This window comes from Ochotona princeps, chromosome 21 (genome assembly GCF_030435755.1).
Source record: "Ochotona princeps isolate mOchPri1 chromosome 21, mOchPri1.hap1, whole genome shotgun sequence".
In the NCBI taxonomy this organism is placed as follows: Eukaryota; Metazoa; Chordata; class Mammalia; order Lagomorpha; family Ochotonidae; genus Ochotona; species Ochotona princeps.
In genome coordinates this window covers 1039204-1062176 of record NC_080852.1, presented here as the reverse complement: position 1 = coordinate 1062176, position 22973 = coordinate 1039204, and the positions used below count along the sequence as shown (strand labels likewise).

The following is a 22973-nucleotide window of genomic DNA, read 5'->3' as shown; positions in this document are numbered from 1 at the left end:
CTAGCTGGCAGATGGCTGGGCGGCAAGCAAGCAGGGCTCTCCTAACAGGGGCACAGCCAGGCAGGTGAGCCCAGGTGGGGCTTCCTGGACCGCGGTACAGCCAGGCACCACAGGTGGGAAGCGAGCAGACGGAGGTGGGGCCATGGTCTCAGCTCTTTCGGTCGTAATTGGCCATGACCTGGAACAGTGTTACAGCTCGGCGGCACTGGACAATGGCGGGCCGGTCCGCGTACAGCTCTGCAGGCGCCTCCTCGTCTCTTGTTCGGCGTTGCAACTCTACAGCCAGGGACGACCTATGGCCGTCCCCACCGCTGTGGTCACGGTCACGATCACTGGTTCCGCCGCTGCTTCTCTTCTTGCCGCTGCCGCTGCCGCTGCCTTCTGCTGCTATCACCTCCGCTGCAGCCACCCCCTATGTAGGTGCCGCAGCCGCCCGCTGCAATCACAGTCAACACCAGAGCCGCTTCCGCCACAGCCGCCGCCGCCGCCAGGGTTGGCGTCGCCGCTGCTGCCACTGCTTCCCAGAAGGATCACCAGGAGTCAGAGGTCGTCAGGAGTGTTTATTTTAGCAAGAAGACCCCGAGTCTCCAAATCTTAGGTTTTTTATACAAAAATCAGCCAATCAGAGGGTTAGGTTTTAGTATCCTTCATTTGTATAGGACCTTTACACTATTGGTCAGTTCAAAGGGTAAGTGGGGTTTCCTATCGGGGTGATGGGACAAGTGTCACGTAGGCAGGTCGGTCCCCTCAGGGTACCTGGGCAACTGCCCCTAAATTGTCAGGCCTGAGGTCACATAGCCTCTTAGCAGAGCAAGAAAAAGAAGGGGTTGCAGAAGCAGGAATACAGTAATTAGCACCGAGCAGGGGCGAATGATTAGATTTTTTTCAACTGCATATTCCTCAGGTGGTCCTTCTAATCTGGTACTTGGGAGAGGACACTGGCCCTAACCTCCCAAGCTCAGATCAACCACTATACACTCTGTGGAATCTGGAGCCCAGTTAGAATGTCGCTCAAAAACCCATCGGACTCGGATCCCAGGCAGGCATGTCCGTTTGGCTCGCAACTTGGGAGAGGACACAGGCCCTGACCCATCACACTAGGAACAACTAACTGACTTACAGATCCTTTGAATGCAGAAACCAGTTAGAAGGTCACCCCCAGGCCTGGCGGCATGGACTAGTGGCTAAATTCTTCACCTTCAATGTGCCAGGATCCCATATGGGCACTGGTTCTAATCCTGGCAACTCCACTTCCCATCCAGCTCTCTGCTTGTGGCCTGGGAAAGCAGTCAAGGATGGCCCAAAGCCTTGGAACCCTGCACCCATATGGGAGACCTGGAGGAAGTTCCTATCCCCTGGTTCCGGGTTGGAACAACACTGGCCGTTGCCCTCAGTTTGGGGACGGAATCATTGGACGGAAGATCTTCTCTATCTCTCTTCTCTGTATATATGATTTTGTAATACAAATTAATTAATCTTAAAAAAAAAAAGGTCACCCCCAAACCATCAGACTCAGAACCCTGGCAAGCGGATCCATACAGAGCAAAACTTGGGAGACGACACAGACTCTGAACCGTCAGGTTAGGCACTTGGACCCAGGGACATCAAACTTTGAAGACCCCAGTCGTCACCTAGAGATCCCAGCCGACAGAGCTGACTTAGGCATCTTCCTAGATGCTATAATGTCAGCTATTGATTCCCAAACTATCCTCCACAGATGTTCGGCCATTCCTCTTGCTCAGAAAATTAATTTGGAGCAACGTTCTCTCGCTGTTCACGTTGAACTTTAGGAGTGTCACCCATAGGTTCAATTTTATCTTCATTATTTTATTTTATGTGTAACAATCTTTACATAGTTAATTAGGGCACAAAGGTTCAAGGGCTACAGGAAAGTTGGTAAGACTATTATTCCCACATTTTTTTCCAGCCTCTGTGGTAAAGGGGGAGGTAAAGGGAGAATCCCCACCCAGTCCCTTACAAATCCCAGGTACCGGATGTGGGGCATGCTCCTACGGTCTTGCTCAAGTGGTTTTGATAGTTCAACAGCTATGAATTGAGGCCAGTCTCACCATTTCCAGCATGAAGAAATCACTGCAGAATTTACTGGTTGACAGCCCGTCTTAGAGTCTCCGTTTGCACTGTTTTTCACTGCCAACATATGGCTCAGGTAGTTGATCTATTTGTTCTGTCTTCTGTCTTTTCATGGTTAAGGAACTGAGTCTGGCAGTTTGATTGGGGGGATCCCAAAAGAAACTGTCTGAGGTGAACTGAGACCAGGTTCTTGTTTGTACTTGCAAAGGAAAAAAGTTCCCGGTACTGTCTATCACCCCAAGAAGCTGATGGTTGAAATTGCTAGGTCAGTTCTGTTTCCAGTGCTCTTTTCCATGTGAACCAATGGGTGTTGCAGTCCAGCCTAACCACATCTAGTACACACCCACATACAACTTACACATGGCTCAGTAGGGGTGGAGACCTAGCCTAGTCCATCCAACATCTACCCTGGTCCTTCAGAACACCAGACAGTATTGGAGTCTGGCCCAGCATGGAGCATCCAGTCCCAGTCCACACTTGTGACAATGGAAACTACAACCATTTCCTGATCAGAACCCAGCCCCAATTCCAGCCCACACACTTCTTGTTGGGAACCTCAAGCCAGCTGAAGTGTCCCCTTAGCTCCCCAGCCAGGCCTGTTCCCAGCCATAGATCACACGCATGCCACTGGTTGCTCTGACTCAGCTTGTCACAGCACCTCACCTGTCCCGACTCCTGCATTAAACACTGTGGCTTAGTGTCCCTGGCTAATGCAGACCAGTAAGTGAAAGAGCTTAGCTCAGCATGACCTGTGCTCCATCTTGATCTCTATTTTTGCCTGTGAGCTGAGGTTTGCTCAGCCATACCTGATCCACCCCATTCCATTACCAATTCACACATTGGCCAGCTGTTGAAGCTGCTTTGTCCAGCTTGTTCAACCCCCAGGTCTGGAACATGTGTTCACCATCAGAAGCTATGACCCACCCGGAGAGTTTCCCTAGTTCCTCCATTTGACCAACTTCCAGACCCAGTTCTCATACATGCCAATGGGTTTTAGGCCACTGCCACACATAGTCTGGCCTTCCATTTGGTCTTGTGTTAAATTGGAGAACTTTGCAGCCTGGCCCACCCCACACCCTATTTAGAATGCACATTTGGGTGCTGCTGCCTAGACCTGTCCAGACTATTGTTGGTTCCTTCCCCTATGAGTGATGGCAGGCTCCTTGGTCACACCTAGCTTAGTCCATCACCACCCCAACTCTTGAGCTGACCAGTGGGGCTAGAATTTCCACAGGATTGGGCCCAGACATCCCCCACTGAATTTACCCCCAGATATGGTTTTATCATTTGTTCATTAATGTCATGGTCCTGCCTAATGTGACCCATCTCCTGAACCATCATCATGTCAGATAATAGCATATTATCCTGCTAGACTAGCCACCAGCCTTAGCTTTTGCATGGACTGGTGTTCGATGGTCAGCATTGTTCAGTGATTACAAGTTCTACACAGGATTCAAAGGAGTTTGATATGTCAGTCTGACCCATGAAGATTATCTTGTCCCACTCCTCTAACTCAGGTCTCAGTACCCTCACTTACCTTCAAAGGAAAAGTTACTTTGTCATTGGGAATCTTTAGGATGGATTCACATCCCAGAATCACAGTGGCCTCAAGAGGGAGCTACCTAAGCAGCAATTCAAAGCCCCAAACCCCAAAGCTGGCTGACCAGTGATAGCTCACCATGTGCACATGGTGGCGGGAATCACAGCTCTGAGCATGAAGAGGTCCCCGGACTGGCATCCAGCAGTAGCCAGCAGGCTGCTGGAAGTTTTTTTTTTTTTTTTTTTAAGATTTATTTATTTATATTACAAAGTCAGATATATATAGACAGAAGAGACAGAGAGTGAAGATGATTCACTCTCCAAATGACAGCAACGGCTGGTGTTGTTCCAATCAGGAGCCAGGAGGCAGGAACTTCCTCCAGGTCTCCCACATGGGTACAGGATCCCAAAGCTTTGGGCCATCCTTGACTGCTTTCCCAGACCACAAGCAATGAGCTGGATGGGAAGTGGAGCTGCAGGGATCAGAACCGGCACACATACGGGATCCCAGTGTGTTCAAGGTGAGGACTTTAGTGGCTAGTCCATGCCGCCAGGCCCAGGCTGCTGGAAGGTTTTTTTTTTTTTTTTTTTTTTTTTTTTTAATTACAAAGTCAGATATACTGAGAGAAGGAGAGAGACAGAGAGCAAGTGGAGCTGCTGGGATTAGAACCTGCGGCCATATGGGATCAAGGCGAGGACCTTAGCCACTAGGCCACGCTGCCAAGCCCATGCTGGAAGTTTTAACCCCCAGACCCCGAGGTCGCCCCGTCCCCAGTCCCATTCACCATGCCATGATGGAAATGTGCGGGGCATGGGCCCACCTTGTTCTTCAGACTTCCTCCTTCTGTGCACTCACTATGAAGAAAACAGCTTCTGGAGCTCAGGCAGGCCGGGGAACAGCTCTCCGTGTGTATGTGGTGGCTAGAATCAGGTATCCAAGCATGAAGACAGCTCCGGCCTGGCACCCACCCATAGGTTCAATTTAATTCAGATAATAAGAACTCTCACAAAATTCTCACAGTTCAAGATTTTGCAGCTAATTTAACTATTTCACAGCTCAAGCTTTTGTAGCCAATTTAACTACCCAAGCATTTAACTTATACATGGAAGACACAAAGACATTCAACAGTTTAAAGACAGGGAGACTCAGTTAACAACGTAGACCTACTAAAGCAAAAATCGTTTGGAGTACACATACCCACTCCTCCTTAGGCAAAAAGTTGTCTTACCAGGAGAGGTCTTCCAGCCCACTCACCAGGCGCAAACACTTAACCCATTCAGAGCTTTCTGCCCCCATATTGGGTACAAAGAAAAATTCAGCTGAAAAAGGTAATACATCAAAATAAAAAAGGAAAAAGAAGACAGAATTAGCTGGCAAAGAAAAGGAGAAAAGTTAGGTGACACCGCACATCCCCGGTCTTGGTCCTGGTTGAGCCCGCAAATGTTCTGCTGGGTTTTTGAGATCCCCAGAAAATCATAGTCTGAAGTCAGTGTTAAGGCATAAAGACAGTTTATTCAGTTTAACCTAGGTCTCCCAGCCACCTCCCCCAGCAGCAGAGTTGGCTGTGGCAGGGGCAGCCGCAGCCAAGGTTGCAACAGAAGCAGCAGGGCAGAAAAAGAGAGCAAAACAAGGGCCAAGGTTAAACAGCATAGGGTTCTTATACATTTCAGGACGATTCCATATAATTATACAGTCATGTGATGGAGTCCATGCAGTAGGTGTGTATAACACGAAGGTGTGAAGAGAACAGCTCCCTGACTGGCAGGGCCCGGGGAGCTACCAGCTGCTTAGCAGGGCTAAGTGGATTAATCTCTGACCACCTTGATGCAGTTTTCACTCCCCTTCGCATGGGCACTCAACCACCCCACTATGAAATCTATTGAGGCATTGTCTGCCCCTGTGAGATGGCTTTTACAACCAATGTGAGCTTAAGAGTTAATGTTACTGAGGATGTCCTGGTGAGTGGGCCTTTAACTACACATAGGAGTATAATTAAGTCTGTGCTGTTTACCCATTGCCATAAAATCTGGCCCAGATATTTAGCATGCTTTCTGGGAAAGGGCTTGATAAGAGGAACCCTAAAAGTTATCCTGTTACTGTGACCCTAAAGGTCATTCTGCTATGACGAAGAATATAGCTACTGTAACCCTGAAGCCTATCCTGCTAAGGCAAAAAAATATGGTTACTGTGGTCTTAAAGGTTAGCCTGTCCTTGCAATTCTTTAGAATATAGAAAATGTAGCTGTTTTAGTTGTTTTCATAAATTTTTAGCTAGAGGAAATACAGGGTGATTTCACTAATATCATAAAGATATATTTTTGATTATTGTTTGATCACTTATGAAGTTGTAGAGCCTGCAGTTGTAGAGGAATGTAATGTTTATAACTTTTTGTCTTAGATCTTCATGTTTTTTCTCTCTTGATGTATTTCTCCCATTTAGTGATAGATAAGTTGTAGAATAAGAATTGTAGTAGGAGTGTATTACTGCATAAGATGTGTTGTCTACTAAGAAACTCTTGGTTGCAACGTTGGAATGGATAATGCCTTGTCTAATACTGAAACAATTTGTAGAATTGTCTTTGGAAAGACTCACTCATCCATTGTAGAGTTGAAACTTAAATAGAGTAACTTAGCTCATTGCTAACTGCAATTCTTTCCGCTGTTATTTCCCTTGTTTTAACAAACTGTGTGAGCTTACAGACCTAATGGCCAACTAATGTCAATAACCCCGATCCCCATAGACCAAGGCCCCAGACCTTTTAACTCATACAAGATAGGGGTCTGGTTGACACAGGCGGCGCCTAGGTTATAGTCCAGACCTGAGGAGAGCAGATGAAGACTGACAAGCCAAGATAAGCAAGGAATATGGAATCCTTCCTCAATCATTTCTCAAGAAGTTGTAAATTGTGCCCCAATGAAGCTATGTCAATATGCCCCTAAGAAAAACTTTGTACTGCTTCTGTATAAATAAAGAGGACAGCTTTCTCTTTTTGTCCACTACGATCAAGGAATCTGGTGGTCCGTCTCCTTTCTTTCTCTCTTCACGCCTCATCCCCGCACCCTTCCCGAGCTCCGGACTCAGCTGGAGCTGGACTCCGGCAGTCATGATTGGTCAGTTTTAGCTGTTAACTTTCAAAATGAGCAAGTTGGCAGGCTTGTAATGGTAGGTTGGAAGCAAGCAGCTTTCAAAAGGTACAAATTGATGGGCTATAGGGCAATGACTCTTATCAAACACCAAGGACCTCCTTCCTGAGGAGTGGTCTACCTACATGACCTGCCAGGTGTTCTGCTGGGTGTGACATAGACTGTCAGGCCAAGAGTTCACACAGCTCCCAGACAAGCAATTAAGGCAGAATCACAAAAGCAGAAAACATCTAGATTCTTCAGAAACATGTGACCAAGAGTGAGAGCCTCTCCCTATCATGGGCCTTTATGGGGGCTTGCGAGGGGAGTGGTTACAAAAAAATGCAATACCACACCCTCTCAGTTCCAGGTGATGATAGGTGAATGTCACAGGTGGGCAGAAGGGATAGCCTGGATTGTGTGCGGGTGTGGCTTTCATGGTGGTGACCCTGAACTGGCTGCCTAGCCCGTAACATTGGGAGAAGCAAGTCACAAGTCTCACCCTTTTATTCTGGGTGCGGTGGTAGACATTATTGACCATTGTGAATAAGTTTCTTTCTCTTTGCCCTTGGGGTGACTCATGTGAACACCTTCCCGAGAGAGTGTATAAAAAAAAAAATCCACTGTTTCAAGCATTTTTTTTTTTAAAGATTTTATTGTTATTGGAAAGCCGGATATACAGAGAGGAGGAGAGACAGAGAGGAAGATCTTCCATCCGATGTTTCACTCCCCAAGTGAGCTGCAATGGGCCGGTACTCGCCGATCCGAAGCCGGGACCAGGAACCTCTTCCGGGTCTCCCACGTGGGTGCAGGGTCCCAAAGCTTTGGGTCATCCTTGACTGCTTTCCCAGGCCACAAGCAGTGAGCTGGATGGGAAGTGGAGCTGCCGGGATTAGATCCGGCGCCCATATGGGATCCCGGGGCTTTCAAGGTGAGGACTTTAGGCGCTAGGCCACGCCGCTGGGCACCTCCAGCATTTTCTTGAGTCTTTACTCCTTTGGAGTGCCATGCTTCCTCTGGGGCAGGAATCACTTTGGTTCCTACTTTTAAATAAATCCTGCTTTGCAAACTAGAGTTGTCCACATGAAAATTCTCCCCTGTGAAACAATGAAAGATGCTGCTGCAGTGTTTTGCTTGAATTTCCTGCAAATATAACCTGCCTTGCCCTGGAGCAGCAGCAGAAATTCTGAAGGGGCAGGCAGGTTAGAGGTGAGTATTGGGGCTTCCCAGCTGTCCTGTCCCTGGAGCAGCTTGCAGGCAGGCTACAGATGTGGGACATCCCACTGGAAGAACAATTGAGGTGATAGGGTGGGTGTGTTGTGTGGTGGGGGACATCAGACATGCAGGGTCTGGCCTCAGGGCCATCAACAGAAGGGAACCATCACAGGAGTGATTGGCAAATGCACTGCCTGCTGAAGCAGCAATATCACTGCCTGAGCTGGAATGGTTTTCAAGTGGTGGAAGGTGGACATTGTGGCAGTGCTATCATAGGCTAGAGGTGAGCTGATGATGTGCACTGAGCGTGGTCCTGCCTGGGTAAGTGGAGCAATGGAGGGGGCATGCTAGAGGAATATCTTCCCCTCAGGCGCAATTCAGTCTGGTCGTGAAGTGGATGACTATGGTGCCGTTGGAGCAGGGACACTGCCCAAGATGTCTTGGCTAAGAAGCAGATGTCAGGTGGACAACAGTCAGATTGCACCAGCTTGTCAAGCTTGGCCCTGGAATAGCTGTTGGTGGGCACCTTGGGCCCTTGGGTCACTGTAGTAACCCCTAGGTGCTGGAGTGCATGTTGTGTGTGTTGAGGATACGTGAGGGTACCAGCTAAGCCCTCTTGGCCCAGGAGTGGACTGTGGGACGTGTGGAGTGGGTGTTTGAGCATACCTGGACATGGAACGCCTGGCAGGTCTGTGGAACCCCATAGGGTTACTTACCTGCTGGTGAAGAAGCAACCAACAGAATGAGAGAAAAATTTAGAACACTACACAAGTGATAGGGGACTAATATCCACGATTTACAAAGAGTTTCAGAAACCTGGGGACAGTAAAAAAATAAATAAATAAAAGACTTTGAAATAATGTGCAATGCAAATGAACAGACATTGTGCAGAAGAACAGATCCAAATGACTGACAAACATATGAAAAGATGCTCAGATTCCCTAACCAACAGAGAGATAAAAATGAAAACCATATTGAGGTACCACCTAACTCCAGGGAGACCAGCCGAAATTCAGAACTCCATTAATAGTACCTGCTGGGGTGAATGATACCCTCATTTCACTGCTGGAGGGAATATAGAGTGTACAACCATTGTGGAAATCAGTATGGAGTGTGCTTGGAGAATTGAAAATAAATCTGCCATGTGGGAAAAGGGTGCAGACATGTTCAAGATGACAGAGAAACATTACACAGGGTAAAGAACAAAGAGCAGATTACAGAAAAACATAGGGGTCAGGCAGTCAACAAGCAGGTATCTGGAGACCCCCTGAAAACAGAGATGAGGCAACTGTGGTGGAGTGGTGTTACAGGGAACAGAAAACCTACCAGCCACAGGTGAATTGTGATATAGACTCCAACAATACTCAGGGATCCAGAGGTAGCCATAGAATCAGCGCTCCCGGTAGCCAGGTGGGAGCTTCGGTTTGCTCCTGGAGCTCCAGAGGTAAAGGTAGGCTGGAACTGGCATATTCTACCTAATAATTTGGCCCAGCAATGAACAAAAAGGGAGCTGTGTACTCCTCAGGGCAGATTGGTGGCGGATTGGAGCTAACAACACAGGGATAAAACGCTGGATTGGGCAAGTTTCTAACTAGCCACACCCAGCTGATCCAACATTGAGGATAGTACTAGCTTATCATCCTACATGATCTGTGTGGTCCCCAGATCAGAAGGCCAACAGCACCAGTTCCCTGGCAGTGCCTCACGGGGCACCATCTTGTGTGTTTTGATAACAGAGCCCACTGGGCGTCATCTTGTGTTTAGATAAGATCAGTGCTGCAGACAAACCAGTTATCTGGGATAGTTGGCGTCTTCCTAAGGAAACTGATTAAACTTAAAAATTGATTTGTAGATTTCTTGGTAATATATCTTAGAAATCCAAGCTAAGGAGCAAAAATCCAAACAGGATTCCAATGTCAAAAGTTAAAAGAAGAGACAGCGTAATGAATGTTACTGAAGACTCCTCAGTAATGCAGCAAAACCTTCTACCACCCTCAGAATTAACTAAGGCAGACATTACTGAAGACTCCCCAGTAAAGCAGCAAAAGCCTCTACCACCATTAGAATTAACTCAGGAAGATATTGAAAAGATCAGGGAGACAGAATTCAGGAAACTTAGTATAAAGCTTTTGACCAACACTGAAAACCACATAATACAAGAGTTCAAAGAATTTAAAGAATTTGTCACAGAGGAAATGAATTAAATGAAGGCTGACATTTCAGAAGTTAAAAACACAGTGGAGCAAGAATTGGAAGATATTTCCTGTCACCAGGAGAAACAAACAAACAAATAAAAAAGCTACAATAGAGCCAGGTCAAGGTAAAAAATTATCCAAGAATTTTAAAATAAAATTAACAGGCCCAACATAAGAATTATGGGAGTTCCAGAAGATGCAGAGAGAGAAATTGGAATTAAAGTATTATTCATTGAAATAATAAAAGAAAACTTCCCTAATCTAGAGAAGGAATTGGGAAACAGCATCCAGGAGGGGCACAGTTATCCCAGCAGAGTTGATCGCCATGATACAAGATAATCAAGCTCTCCTCAGTTGAACATAAGCAAAAAAATCTAATGTGCCCGTGGAAAAATCAAGTGACCAATAGAGGAACTCGAATCAAACCCACAGCTGACCTCTCAGAGGAAACACTGCAGTCGAGAAGATAATGGAGTGACATTCCAGATTCTAGAAGGGACAAAAATGTCAGCCCAGATTAACGTATCCTACAAAGCTCTCCTTTGTCTTTAAAAATGAAAAAAAAAATTCTTCCACAGTAAAGAAAAACTCCAAATATTTGAAATCTCCATACTGGCCCTACAGCTGATATTCAAAGATGTTCTAGTGAAAGAATTTTGCCAAACATTTTCACCAAACATTTAAAAAAGAGATTACCCCAATCTTCCACAAACTTTTCAAAACAATAGAAAGAGAGGCAATTCTTCCAAAATTTTATGAAGCCAATATCACCTTAATACCAAAGCCAGATAGACACAACAAAAACAGTTAACTACAGATCAAGATCCTTGATGAACACAAAAATTCTGAACAAAATACTATCCAACAGGATCCAACAGTTCTTCAGGCAGTTCATTTTCACAGACCAGGTGGGATACATCCCAGGTGTGCAGGGATGGTTGACCATTCACAAATCAATAACTGTGATACATCATATTAATGGAATGAAATATAAAAACCATATGGTCATCTCAATAGATGCAGAGAAGGCATTTGTTAAAATGCAACACCTCGTCATGTTAAAAACTCTAAGCAAAATAGGCATAGATGGAACATTCTACAGCACAATCAAAGCAATTTATGAAAAACCCTAATATAAGCAGCACTCTTTTTTTTAATTATTTATTATTTAACTTCATTAATTACATTGTATTATGTGACACAGTTACATAGATACTTGGGTTCTTCCACCCTTCCCCAAACCCTCCCACCATGGTGGATTCCTCCACCTTGTTGCATAACCACAGCTCAAGTTCAGTTGAAATTCACCCATTGCAAGCGTATACCATACATAGAGTCCAGCATCTTATTGTCCAGTCAAGTTCAACGGCTTCTTAGGTATACCCTCTCTGGTCTGAAGACAGAGCCAGCAGAGTATCATCCCAGTCAATTGAAAGCCATATAGATTGTAAATTAAGCTGCATTCCTAGAAGATGCAAATTGAACACACACAGAAGAATTAAACTCAGCTTAGTATCATAAATGCTGAGTTAATATGATTGCTTATGTTAATTTAGTTGAAAATCAGAGTGGCAATAACAGGGTGATATCTTCCGCTTGGAGAGCTATTCTAACAATGCCTTCAACAGTTCGTTAGAATGAGAATCTTTAGAGAACACAACCTTTACTAGAATAAGGAATATTCTGTTGTAATATTAGAATTGCAAAGGTAATACAGCACAAGATACTTTCATTTAACTGTTATTCTATGATGCTGTATAACTTATAAATTAAACTGCGTCCATAGATGTTGCAAATTTAGTATACAAAGAATGCACGGTCACTGTTTCTATTTAATGATCCAGAACTGAGGAGACATGTGCTGTTACAGGTGTTGGTGTCCTTTGAAGATGTGGCTGTGGACTTTACCCAGGAAGAATGGCAGACAATGGACAATACACAGAGAACCCTGTACAGGGAGGTGATGCTTGAGACCTATAACAATCTGCTGTCATTGGGTGAGTGAAACTCTGTCATGCCTAAGCAGAACACTTCTGTATAGTTTGCTAATGAAAGAAGAGTTTATAAGGTGTAGTAATTGGTAGGACTAATGGTGATTTCGTAAAATCTGCATCATTCTCCATGAACAGGGTACTCCATGACAAAGCCTGATGTGATCTTCAAGTTGGAGCAAGGATCAGCACCATGGACAGCGGAGAAATCTGTGAAACAGAGACTTCCAGGTAGGTCAGCACATAATTGGCAGGGGAATTGATACATAGCTCAGTAAATGTTGACTGGAATTATATTTGAGTTTTACTTTGAGTTTCTTTCAAAAGGACAGCTGGTGAGACACAGGCATTCTATAGTCTCCATGTACAGGTTTATTCTAGCAATATGCCAGCCTGTCACCATAAATCTAGAAGTATATATGGGTGTTTTCATGATCCAAACACTTGAATCACATCTGCCACCTCCCAAGATACATTTTCAGGAAGTTGTTTTTGAAGCAGAGTAGTCAGGAAAAGACAAACTAGTGCTGAGAAAGGATGTAAGATACCCCAAGCCTTATTCTGAATTTTTATACCATATTTTCTGTCATATCCTGCTTTAAGTTAAATACACAATGTCACATAATTGAAATTTTAATTTTAAAAACTACGTATTGTATTAAGGCATTAATAGATGAGATGTAATGCCTATTTAAAAATGCTCATAAATGTCCACATTTCACTAATATTAAAATGTGCTGGAACTAGATTGGCAACAAATCTCATTGGCTTCACTGGAACATTTGAAAAGAAACATTTAGATGTGACTCATAGATATGGTTACTCTTTTCCTCATTTCAGATCCCCATGGAAAGAATGAGCTGCTTGGAGCTAATCAGAAAGGTCAAGAAATAATCTTCAGGCAAGTTTTAATTATAAAAATTATATTATAACTGAAAAGAGAGCTGTATTGCCACAAAGATGCTTAGCATTAGCTCTGGCCAGAAGTGCAGCACAATATGAAAGGGAAATTGTATAAAAATGAGACTTGATAAATAGGATTTCTTTCTTTCTTTCTACTTTTTTTTTCATTTGGAGACAGAAGTTTTATTTTCAAAGTGACCAGGTGAATGTAGAAAGCATAGAGAATGAAATAGCATTTCTTGGGAGAGAGCCAGGAGACGGTGTGCCTCTTGAATGGAGACAGCAAAATTTTTTGGAATGATCTTTGATTTTTAAGTGTCCTCTGAGCATTCCTTGTCTGGACAGGAACCTGTGAGTAAGACGCTTCCCATTGCATTGGTTGTCTCTCAACGAGCAAGGAAATAGCTGCTACTACACAGCTTCAAATCTGCACTGACCATTCTATGGCTGTTCAGCTCTCAGTGTTAGGCAGTCATAGGAGTGACAAAGTTGAAAAAACTGGGTTTTTCTGAACTCATGTGTGAAATGTACAGGGGGTCATCGAAATGCCCACATAGGTCATTTTTAAAGATCAAACCCGTGGGCATGGCATGGTAGCCTAGTGGCTGTCCCTCGCCTTGCATGCACTGGGATCATATATGGACACTTGTTTGTGCCCCTGGCAGCCCCACTTAACAGCCAGCTACTGGCCGTTGCCAGAGTCCAGCTCAAGTGAAGTTCAGAACTTGAGAAGGGTGCTTGGAGTAGGCATGGAAAATAAATGGACCACTGCAGTTTCAGGATCATAACAGACAATTTTAAAAACAGTCCTCTTTTTTTCATCAGAAGCCTTCACAAACTCTGACACCCACTTTTTACACCTGGTCAAGCAGCCATTCCTAAGAATAGTCCTGCCAATTGTTTAACGTTGACGCAGGATATCAGCCTCCCTAATCCTGTGGTCAGGGAGTTCTCAATAGATGGTACATGCAATCAGTAACACATTCCTATTACACTCCTGAGTCTATAACTTAGACTTGAAATAGTTAAGGAAGTATATCACAGAAGGAGGGACATAAAGATTAAGGAAAGAGGGAAAGAATAGATTTCCACTATACCTAGGGACTTAACATCCTTGATTAGGATATGGTCAATGTGGGAGGACAACCCTAAGCATAGGTTCCTGCTACATGTAGGGACTTAACACCCTTGATTATCATATGATGAGTGGGGCAGCCAAGAGAGCAGGAATAGTAAAAGGCCCTTTAGCTAAGACGTTATCACCAACATCAACTTGGAAGCTCACACTGATCGTAAAAAAGCAACTCCACAGTGGCCGACAATGCCTAAACAGATAGCATAAGTATCTGTGGGGTTGTTCTGTGTCTGTGCAAAGGGAGGTGGAACTGCTTTTCAGGTGGTTGTAGGCACAGGAAATTCCTCGTGGCCTTGTCTTCAATGGAAAAGTTCTCTTCACACCTTCGTGTCTTTCACATGAACCGCATGGACCTCAGCAGCCTTTGTCCTCGGAAAACTGCTGAGATCACCCCACAGGCTTGTGACTATACACCTGCATGGGAGACCCAGAAATAGCTCCTGGTTCTTGGCTTTAAGGCTGCTCAGCTTGGAAAGTTATGATTTTTTGGGAAGTGAATCAGCACATGGAAGATCTTCCTATGTGTCTCATATCCTCTCTGTATATCTAGATTTCCAATAAATATAAACACAAATTTTATTTTCCTTTTTCCATGTTTTATTGTATTTTTGACAATTGTTACATAGTTAATTTGGGTAAAGAATTTGAAGGGTTACAGGAAAATGGGTAAGACTATTATTTCCATATTGTTTCCTTCATATATCTGCGATAAAAGGAGATTTTATGGCAGAAGCCCACCAATCTCCCTCCCATCCCTGGTCCCTGATGTGGGGCATACTGTGAGGGTCTTGCTTAAGTGGTTTTGGTTAGTTCAATAGGTATGAATTGCTGCCAGTCTCACCACTGCAAGCACGATGAGGTCTTTGAAGAATCCACTGATTGACACAGTCCTTCATAGAGTCTCCATTTGCCCAGTTTTTCCCTGGCAAAGTGTAGCTGAGGTGGTTGATTGACTTGTTCTGTCCTCTTGTCTTTTCATGGTTAGGGTTCTGAGTCTGGCTTTTTGATTGGGGGCATCCGCAAAGAAACTTTGTCTGAGTTGTTTCCAGACCAGATTCTTGTGTATACTAGCAAGTACAGGGCCTGAAACACTCCATCGCCCTAATCAGCTTGTGGTTCTGTTTCCAAGCCTGTCTTCTACTGGAACCAATGGGTGCTGCAGTCTAGCCTGAATCCTGCCCACTTCATACTCAATGGTCACACAAACCAGTGGGAGTTGCAGCCTAGTCAGCAACCCACAGTAACCCTTACAACGCCCACCCCCATTCTGGTTTGCCAATATGTATAGCAGACTAGTCCAATCTGTACCACATCCCATTTAGCTCTCATACATGTCACTGGGTATTAAAACCTAGTTCAATCTAACCAGCTCCACTATCCAGCATTCATGTATGTTGTTGGGTGCCTTTCTATCTAGCCACCCCTGCTCCTAGTTGTTTTTGTGCCTTGCTGTGTTAGTGGTAACCCAAGAGGGAGTATCCCACTATTTCCCTCCCAGCCCACTCTGGCTCGATCCACAGTCTGTTCTGGTGCTTGGATTTGCCAGTGGATGACGTGAACTGATTCAGCCTGGTCTGCCCCCAACCCATGCCAGGACAATTCCATATAATAATACAGTTATGATTGTTCAGTTTTAGCTATTAACTTTCAGAATGAGCAAGTTGACAGGCCTGTAATTGCAGGTTTGAAGCAAGCAACTTTCAAAAGCTACAAATTGATGGGCTATAGGGCAATGACTCTTATCAAACACCAGGGACCTCCTTCCTGAGGAGTGGTCTACCTACGTGAACTTCCAGGTGTTCTGCCGGGTGGGTGTCACATAGACTGTCAGGCCAGAAGTTCACACAGCTCCAAGCCAAGCAATTAAGGCAGAATCACAAAAGCAGAAAACATCTAGATTCTTCAGAAAAATGTGACCAAGAGAGCGAGCCTCTACCTATCATGGGCCTTTATAGGGACTTGTGAAGCGAGTGGTCACAAAAAAAAAAAAATGCAATACCACCCCCTCTCAGTTCCAGTGATGATAGGTAAGAGTCACAGGTGGGCAGAAGGGAAAGCCTAGATGGAGTCAAGCTGCTGACCCTGAACTGGCTACATAGCCCATAACATTGGGAGAAGGAAGCCACAAGTCACCCTTTTTTCTGGGTGAGGTGGTAGACATTATTGCCCTTTGTGAATAACTTTTTTTGTATTTGCCCTTGGGTTGAATCATGTGAACACCTCCCCGAGATGGTGCATAAAAACTCAAACCAAAGTGATTATTTTTTTTTAAGATTTATTCATTTTATTACAGCCAGATATACACAGAGGAGGAGAGACAGAGAGGAAGATCTTCCATCCGATGATTCACTCCCCAAGTGAGCCACAACGGGCAGATGCACGCCGATCCGATGCCGGGAACCTGGAACCTCTTCCGGGTCTCCCACGCGGGTGCAGTGTCCCAATGCATTGGGCCGTCCTCAACTGCTTTCCCAGGCCACAAGCAGTGAGCTGGATGGGAAGTGGAGCTGCCGGGATTAGAACCGGCACCCATATGGGATCGCGGGACTTTCAAGGTGAGGACTTTAGCCGCTAGGCCACGCCGCCGGGCCCAAAAGTGATTATTTTTTGATGCCTGGACTCTCAACCCTTCTTCAGTGAGGAAGAGCCGATGTGAAGTATGAAAGAGGAGGCCAGAATTTTGGTCCCATGTCAGGTAGTTGGGATTCAGGATCCACTTAGAGAGTATCAAGTCATGAAGAAAATTGGCCTTTTTGGGGAATGTCAGTCCAACAGTTTTCAAAATATAATGAACCAGAGACTTACTTCTAAAATGAAAATTGACATGATAGAAAAATTGAAAAAGGCAGTTGTTGATTAGAGACTTTAAAGTCCTAAAATTTTATAATTCCTATCTCTACCCACTTCCTCCTGAAAGTACAATCAGTCTGGAGGTTTAGCTGGAGCTAGGAAGTAACTGGGGATTATGTGCGTGGGTGGTTGTGTTCAGGTTTGTGCAGAGGCCTGGGATGCCAAGCATCATTTCCACAAGTTTAGTGCAAACCTTGTGGAGTCTTCTCTGCTAATTCCAGACACACAGCTCTTGTATAAGATCCAGAAGTCTTTTTCAAGTCCCATAATGTGCACTGAACCAAATGTTACCAGGAATGCTCAGTGATTCTTTTCTTTAACTTAATATAGAAAAGTAGGATTGTGGAATAGGGTGGAAGGATGGAATTTACAGGAATTGGGAGAAAACAGAGGAGTGGGTCCTTTTTTCCAGTTATACATCCTGCTTCAGTAAACAAGGGTTGGGACAACATTTAAGTTACTAACTGGCTGTCTCAATTTCAAGAAGCACAGCAGGGCTCGGCAGCGTGGCCTAGTGGCTAAGGTCCTCGCCTTGATCCCATATGGCCGCTGGTTCTAATCCCAGCAACTCCACTTCCTCTCTATCTCTCCTCCTCTCAGTATATCTGACTTTGTAATAAAAAAAAATAAAATAAATCTAAAACAAAACAAAACAAAATAAACAAAAAAAGGAAGCACAGCAACACCTAGTTTCCTCTCAAGAAATGCTTTCTCATTCCCTCCTCTTCCTCTGCTGACATGACCACTTTGCAAATAAAATTTCTCTGTCTCTAAAAAGATAAATTTAAAAAATTATTTTGAGATCCAGCTTCTGTATCCACCTCCTGAATGTGATCAACTGGTATTTAGTAGAAACCTATGTATTTTCTATAACCTCATGTACACTTTCTGTTCCTGGGAGGACCTGAGCCAGATTAGAGTCCATGCTTGCGACCCTAGGTTCAGCCACTATGGCCACTGGATGAGCTGGGCTTTGGCCTGCCTGGACTCAAGAGGCCTGGCCCTTCCTGGTGAGCACACAGGGAGTGGATACCTTCGAAATAAGGCAGGCCTAGGCTCTACCCACCTCCAACATCAAGAGGTGGGTGGGACTGGGGCGTATGACCTAATCATTTTTTTTCATGAGTTGGGTTTCTGTGTAGTGTGTGTGTGTGTGTGTGTGTGTGTGTGTGTGATTTAGTTGCACTCAATGCATGTGTGCATGTATTGGATCATTAAGGAGAAATTGGTGTGATCATTTCCAAATTTTCTATTTTTCCTTCCTGTTTTAGGTAAGGGTTAATTGATATTCAGAGAAGCTATACCAGGCCTCCCAACCATCCTAGTACTTCAGGATGGGTACTGGACCCCTGATACCAAACCAGGGAGTCAATGTGGCACACACTGCAAGGTTTCTGTCCAGGGGTTCTGATAGTTCTGAAATGATGTCCATCTCACCAATTCAAGCAAGAGGGAACCCTTTCAATGTTCATTGGCTGACATGGTTGACCTTTGAGTCTCCTTTCTCCCAAATATTGGCTGTCATCATATGGCTGGGGCAATTATTCAATCTCTTCTCTCCTCCTTTCTCTTGGATGGTCCAGATGTGCTTTCCAGGCTTCAGTGGGCTTCCATCTCCATGTGGGGCCACACCAGTTGTCCAATACTTCTTTTCAATTGAGGGATACCAGTTTTGGCAAGTGCACCAAGACCATGAGCCAGTCGATCCTGCCCCGGTGGAGCCCCACTCTCAGCACTCACTGAGCTAGCAGCACCATGCAGGCATGTAAAGTATCCAAGCCAGGTGACCTGGGGCCTGCCACACCCTGTACTCCCAGAACTCGCAGACCCAGAACCCATTGCACTGGACAGCCAAGGGCCCAGGCAAAGCAACATAAACTGCCACCACACATACAGCCACTGGGGCTCAAAAACTGGGCTCATCACACAACTGTGCCCAAGGGCCCAGACAAGGCTACCAGGGCCCCACTGGATCTCCTGCACCCAGAGATCATGTGTACAGCATCAACATCCCCCTGACTGCCATGGCTTTCCTCCAGTCATTTTCCACCAGCATGTGTTGCAGCCTGGCTCAGTCTAGTCTTCCCCCAATTCCACTTCATGTTGCTGTGTATTGCAGCCTATCCAAGTACAATCCATCTGGATGTTTAGCTGGAGCTAGGCAGTGGCTGGGGCTTATGTGAGTGTATGGCTATTTTCCTCTTTGTGCAGAGGCATCAAGTGCCAAGGGTCATTTCAAGAGCTTTAGTGCAAAACTCATGGAGTCTCCTTTTTGCTCCGTTCAGCCTCATAGCTCTTGTGTAAGAGCCAAAATTCTTTTTCAATTCCCATATTGTGCACTGAACCAAATGTTACCAGGAAAGCTCAGTGATTCTTTTTTTTAGTATAGAAACAGAGAATGAAAACCAGTTGTAGACCATATTTTTAGTGTTAATTGACCTGTTGAAATTGGAAGAGGAAAGGGGGAAAGCAACTCCCTGGAGGGGCTCAAAGATCTGGTGCCTTTTGAATGCAGAGAAAAAGATATCATAGTTTCTTTTAAATTTGCTTTCCCACAGGAAGCCTGATGAAATACCATTTGAAACGAAGCATGCCTCTAATATCTCTGAGAACAACCTTGAGAGTGAGAAAATTCTCAGTCAGTTTGACAAGATCCACATTTGTCAGCAGTCCTTTGAACACAATGAAAATGAGAAAACTTTCAGCGGGAAGAAGATAGTCCTTATGTGTGAGCAAGTTTATACCAAAGACCCATGTATTCAGCAACCTATCAGCGTGCGAGAAGCAATTCATGTTGGCTACTATAAATCTTGCCTTACCACCAAACAGAGAACTGACCCAGGAGAATATTTGCATGTGTCCAATGAATGTAAAGAAAACATGTACCAGAGGTCAGAACTCATTAGAGGTCAGATCCTTCAAAGTGCAGAGAATCCGTATGAATGCAATGAGCACAGAAAAGCCTTTCACCAGCAATTATCACTAACTTGGCAACAGAGACTCCACACAAGGACAAAATCTTATGAATGTAATGAGTGTGGAAAAGAGTTTCCTGGTAAATCAAGCCTAATCATACATGAAAGGGTCCATACAGGGCAGAAAACTAATGATAGCAGGGAGTTTGGAATAGGTTTTTCTCGTAAGTCAAACATGAATGCACATCACAGAATGCACACTGGGGAAAAAGCTTATGAATGTAGTGAGTGTGGGAAATGCTTTTCCTATAAGCCAAACCTCATTAGACATCAGAGAATCCACACTGGGGAAAAACCTTATGAATGTAGTGAGTGTAGAAAAGCTTTTATTCGTAAGTCAAACCTCGTTATCCATCACAGAATCCACACTGGGGTAAAACCTTATGAATGTAGTGAATGTGGAAAAGCTTTTTCTCTTAAGTCAAACCTCAATACTCATCAGAGAATCCACACTGGGGAAAAACCTTATGAATGTAGTGAGTGTGGAAAAGGCTTTCCTTATAAGGCACAGCTCTTTAGACATCAGAGAATCCACACAGGTGAGAAACCTTATCAATGTAGTGAGTGTGGAAAAGGCTTTTCTGATAAGCCACAGCTCTTCAGACATCAGAAAATCCACACTGGGGAAAAACCTTATGAATGTAGTGAGTGTGGAAAAGCATTTTCTCGCAAGTCAAATCTGATGGTGCATCAGAGAATCCACACTGGGGAAAAACCTTATGAATGTAGTGAGTGTGGAAAAGCTTTTTCTCAGAAGTCAAGCATCATCATACATCAGAGAATCCACACTGGGGAAAAACCTTATGAATGTAGTGAGTGTGGGAAAGGCTTTTCTGATAAGCCACAGCTCTTTAGACATCATAGAATCCACACAGGGGAAAAACCTTATGAATGTAGTGAGTGTGGAAAAGCTTTTTCTCAGAAGTCAAGCATCATCATACATCAGAGAATCCACACAGGGGAAAAACCTTATGAATGTAATGAGTGTGGAAAAGGCTTTTCTAATAAGCCACAGCTCTTTAGACATCAGAGAATCCACACGGGTGAAAAACCTTATGAATGTAGTGAGTGTGGAAAAGCTTTTTCTCAGAAGTCAAGCATGATCATACATCAGAGAATCCACACAGGGGAAAAACCTTATGAATGTAGTGAGTGTGGAAAAGGCTTTTCTGATAAGCCACAGCTCTTTAGACATCAGAGAATCCACACAGGTGAGAAACCTTATGAATGTAGTGAGTGTGGAAAAGGCTTTTCTGATAAGCCACAGCTCTTTAGACATCAGAAAATCCACAGTGGAGAAAAACCTTATGAATGTAGTGAGTGTGGAAAAGCTTTTTCTCGTAAGTCAAATCTGATGGTGCATCAGAGAATCCACACAGGGGAAAAACCTTATGAATGTAGTGAGTGTGGAAAAGCTTTTTCTCAGAAGTCACACCTAATCATACATCAGAGGTTCCACACAGGGGAGAAACCTTAAGAATGTAGTGTGTATCTTCAAGTCTTTACTTGCAAGTCAGGTTTCATTCGACATCAGAGTATCCATACAGGATAAGAACTGCGTGCATATAATCAGTGGAAAATCCTGTTGGAAGCAGTCAAGTTTTATTAAACATCTGAATTCACATGGGAAAGCAGAAATGTGTTACATGTGTGTTAAAATTCATACACATACATTTTTCACACAGTGGGAAGCATGCATGCTTCAGTAAGTAGCATATTCACAGAAATGAGCAAACACACAGAATTCACTGAACAATCATTTTTCTGAAGTCAGTCATTAGCAGAGTCACACCTCAGAACCAGAAAAGCATGTCAGCCGAAAGACTAGCCACCATAAACCTGCTATTATGGTGTGTCAAAGCTTAAAAAGTGAATGAAAAACAACCATTAGCAAGAGTGCAAATACAAAACATTGTAAAAGGGCAATGGATGTGGAAACATACTTTGAAAGTCTCACATTTGTAAACATGAGGAGTATCATTTTATTTCAGAAGAGAGGGTATTTGTTTCTAAAATAATTAAGATGCAGTTTGTATGTGATCTCCCTTTGTTGTGAGGTAGTAAATGTGAATGCTGTTTTCAGATTAAATATTGATAATAAGTGCTCAGTATGTAACACCTGTTTCAAATTCCATCTTTGTCATTTACACATTTATCTTATTTAGAATCACAAAAATTCTCATCCTATTACAGAATTATATTGGAACCACAGATATCAAATGATGCATGTGGCAGTTGTAGTGATAAACACCCAAATTTGAAGATTGAACCTTTTCCAGAGGCAAGATTTTCTTGTTATATCTGGCCAAATGTGGATCCTATTTAGCCACTGTCTCTCTTTGAATAATAAGTATGGGAAAACACTCCTGCATCTCTGCCTGCTTATCTCATACAGGACGCCATAGGCACATGGCACATTGTGTCTCCGAGGCAAAGCCCTGGCAGTGGTCTCAGCTAACAGAGACTCCATCTTGGCCTGTTCACTGGGCATACATCCAGAGTAGTAGGCTGTATCCTAATTTCTCCCTGGGAAGCTCTGCTAGAATATCCCTGATAAGCAACTCTAAGTAGTTAAGTGCAACCCTCATCCTGTTTGCCAGTCACACGTAATGATGATGCCCAAAGGTATAGCTTTCAGCCCAGGTGCTAGCTTATCTTGGTCTACATGGCCTAAAACATTAAGCTCCCAAACCTGCTTACAGAATGTAACTGGTGACTAGATTAGAGTATCCAGAGAGATAGGCATGCCTACTGGCCAGTTACAATAACAGTGTAGGGTGGGATTACTGTTGAGACCACCCTTCTGCCTTCCCCCTCCACTGTATATATGCTTGTATGATCTTCCCAATAAATGGACTTCCCTCACCACTTTTTCTCTGGTGGTTCTGCAGTCAAGCTACACCATTGTCATGCCCCTCAAGAATCTTGGGGACGGCTGGTCAAAAAACAGCCAAGA

At 44.2% G+C, this 22973-nt stretch overlaps 1 protein-coding gene across 1 annotated transcript; it reads left to right on the top strand.

Moving 5' to 3' along the window:
- The first annotated feature begins 212 nt into the window (after positions 1-212).
- On the top strand, positions 213-21494 carry LOC101516079 (zinc finger protein 260-like). Its single transcript, XM_058679152.1, has 3 exons — positions 213-492; positions 19254-19342; positions 19872-21494. The coding sequence occupies exons 1-3, from the start codon at positions 213-215 to the stop codon at positions 21492-21494; spliced, it is 1992 nt and encodes a 663-aa protein (XP_058535135.1).
- The last annotated feature ends 1479 nt before the right edge of the window (positions 21495-22973 follow it).

Bases quoted from the DNA above. Each gene is read 5' to 3' on its own strand.
- LOC101516079 (XM_058679152.1), top strand. From the start codon at position 213: ATGGCGGGCCGGTCCGCGTACAGCTCTGCAGGCGCCTCCTCGTCTCTT. The intron at 493-19,253 runs GTTGGCGTCGCC...CTCTTTGTGCAG, and splicing joins CAGCCGCCGCCGCCGCCAGG to AGGCATCAAGTGCCAAGGGT. The intron at 19,343-19,871 runs GTAAGAGCCAAA...ACCACCAAACAG, and splicing joins TTCAGCCTCATAGCTCTTGT to AGAACTGACCCAGGAGAATA.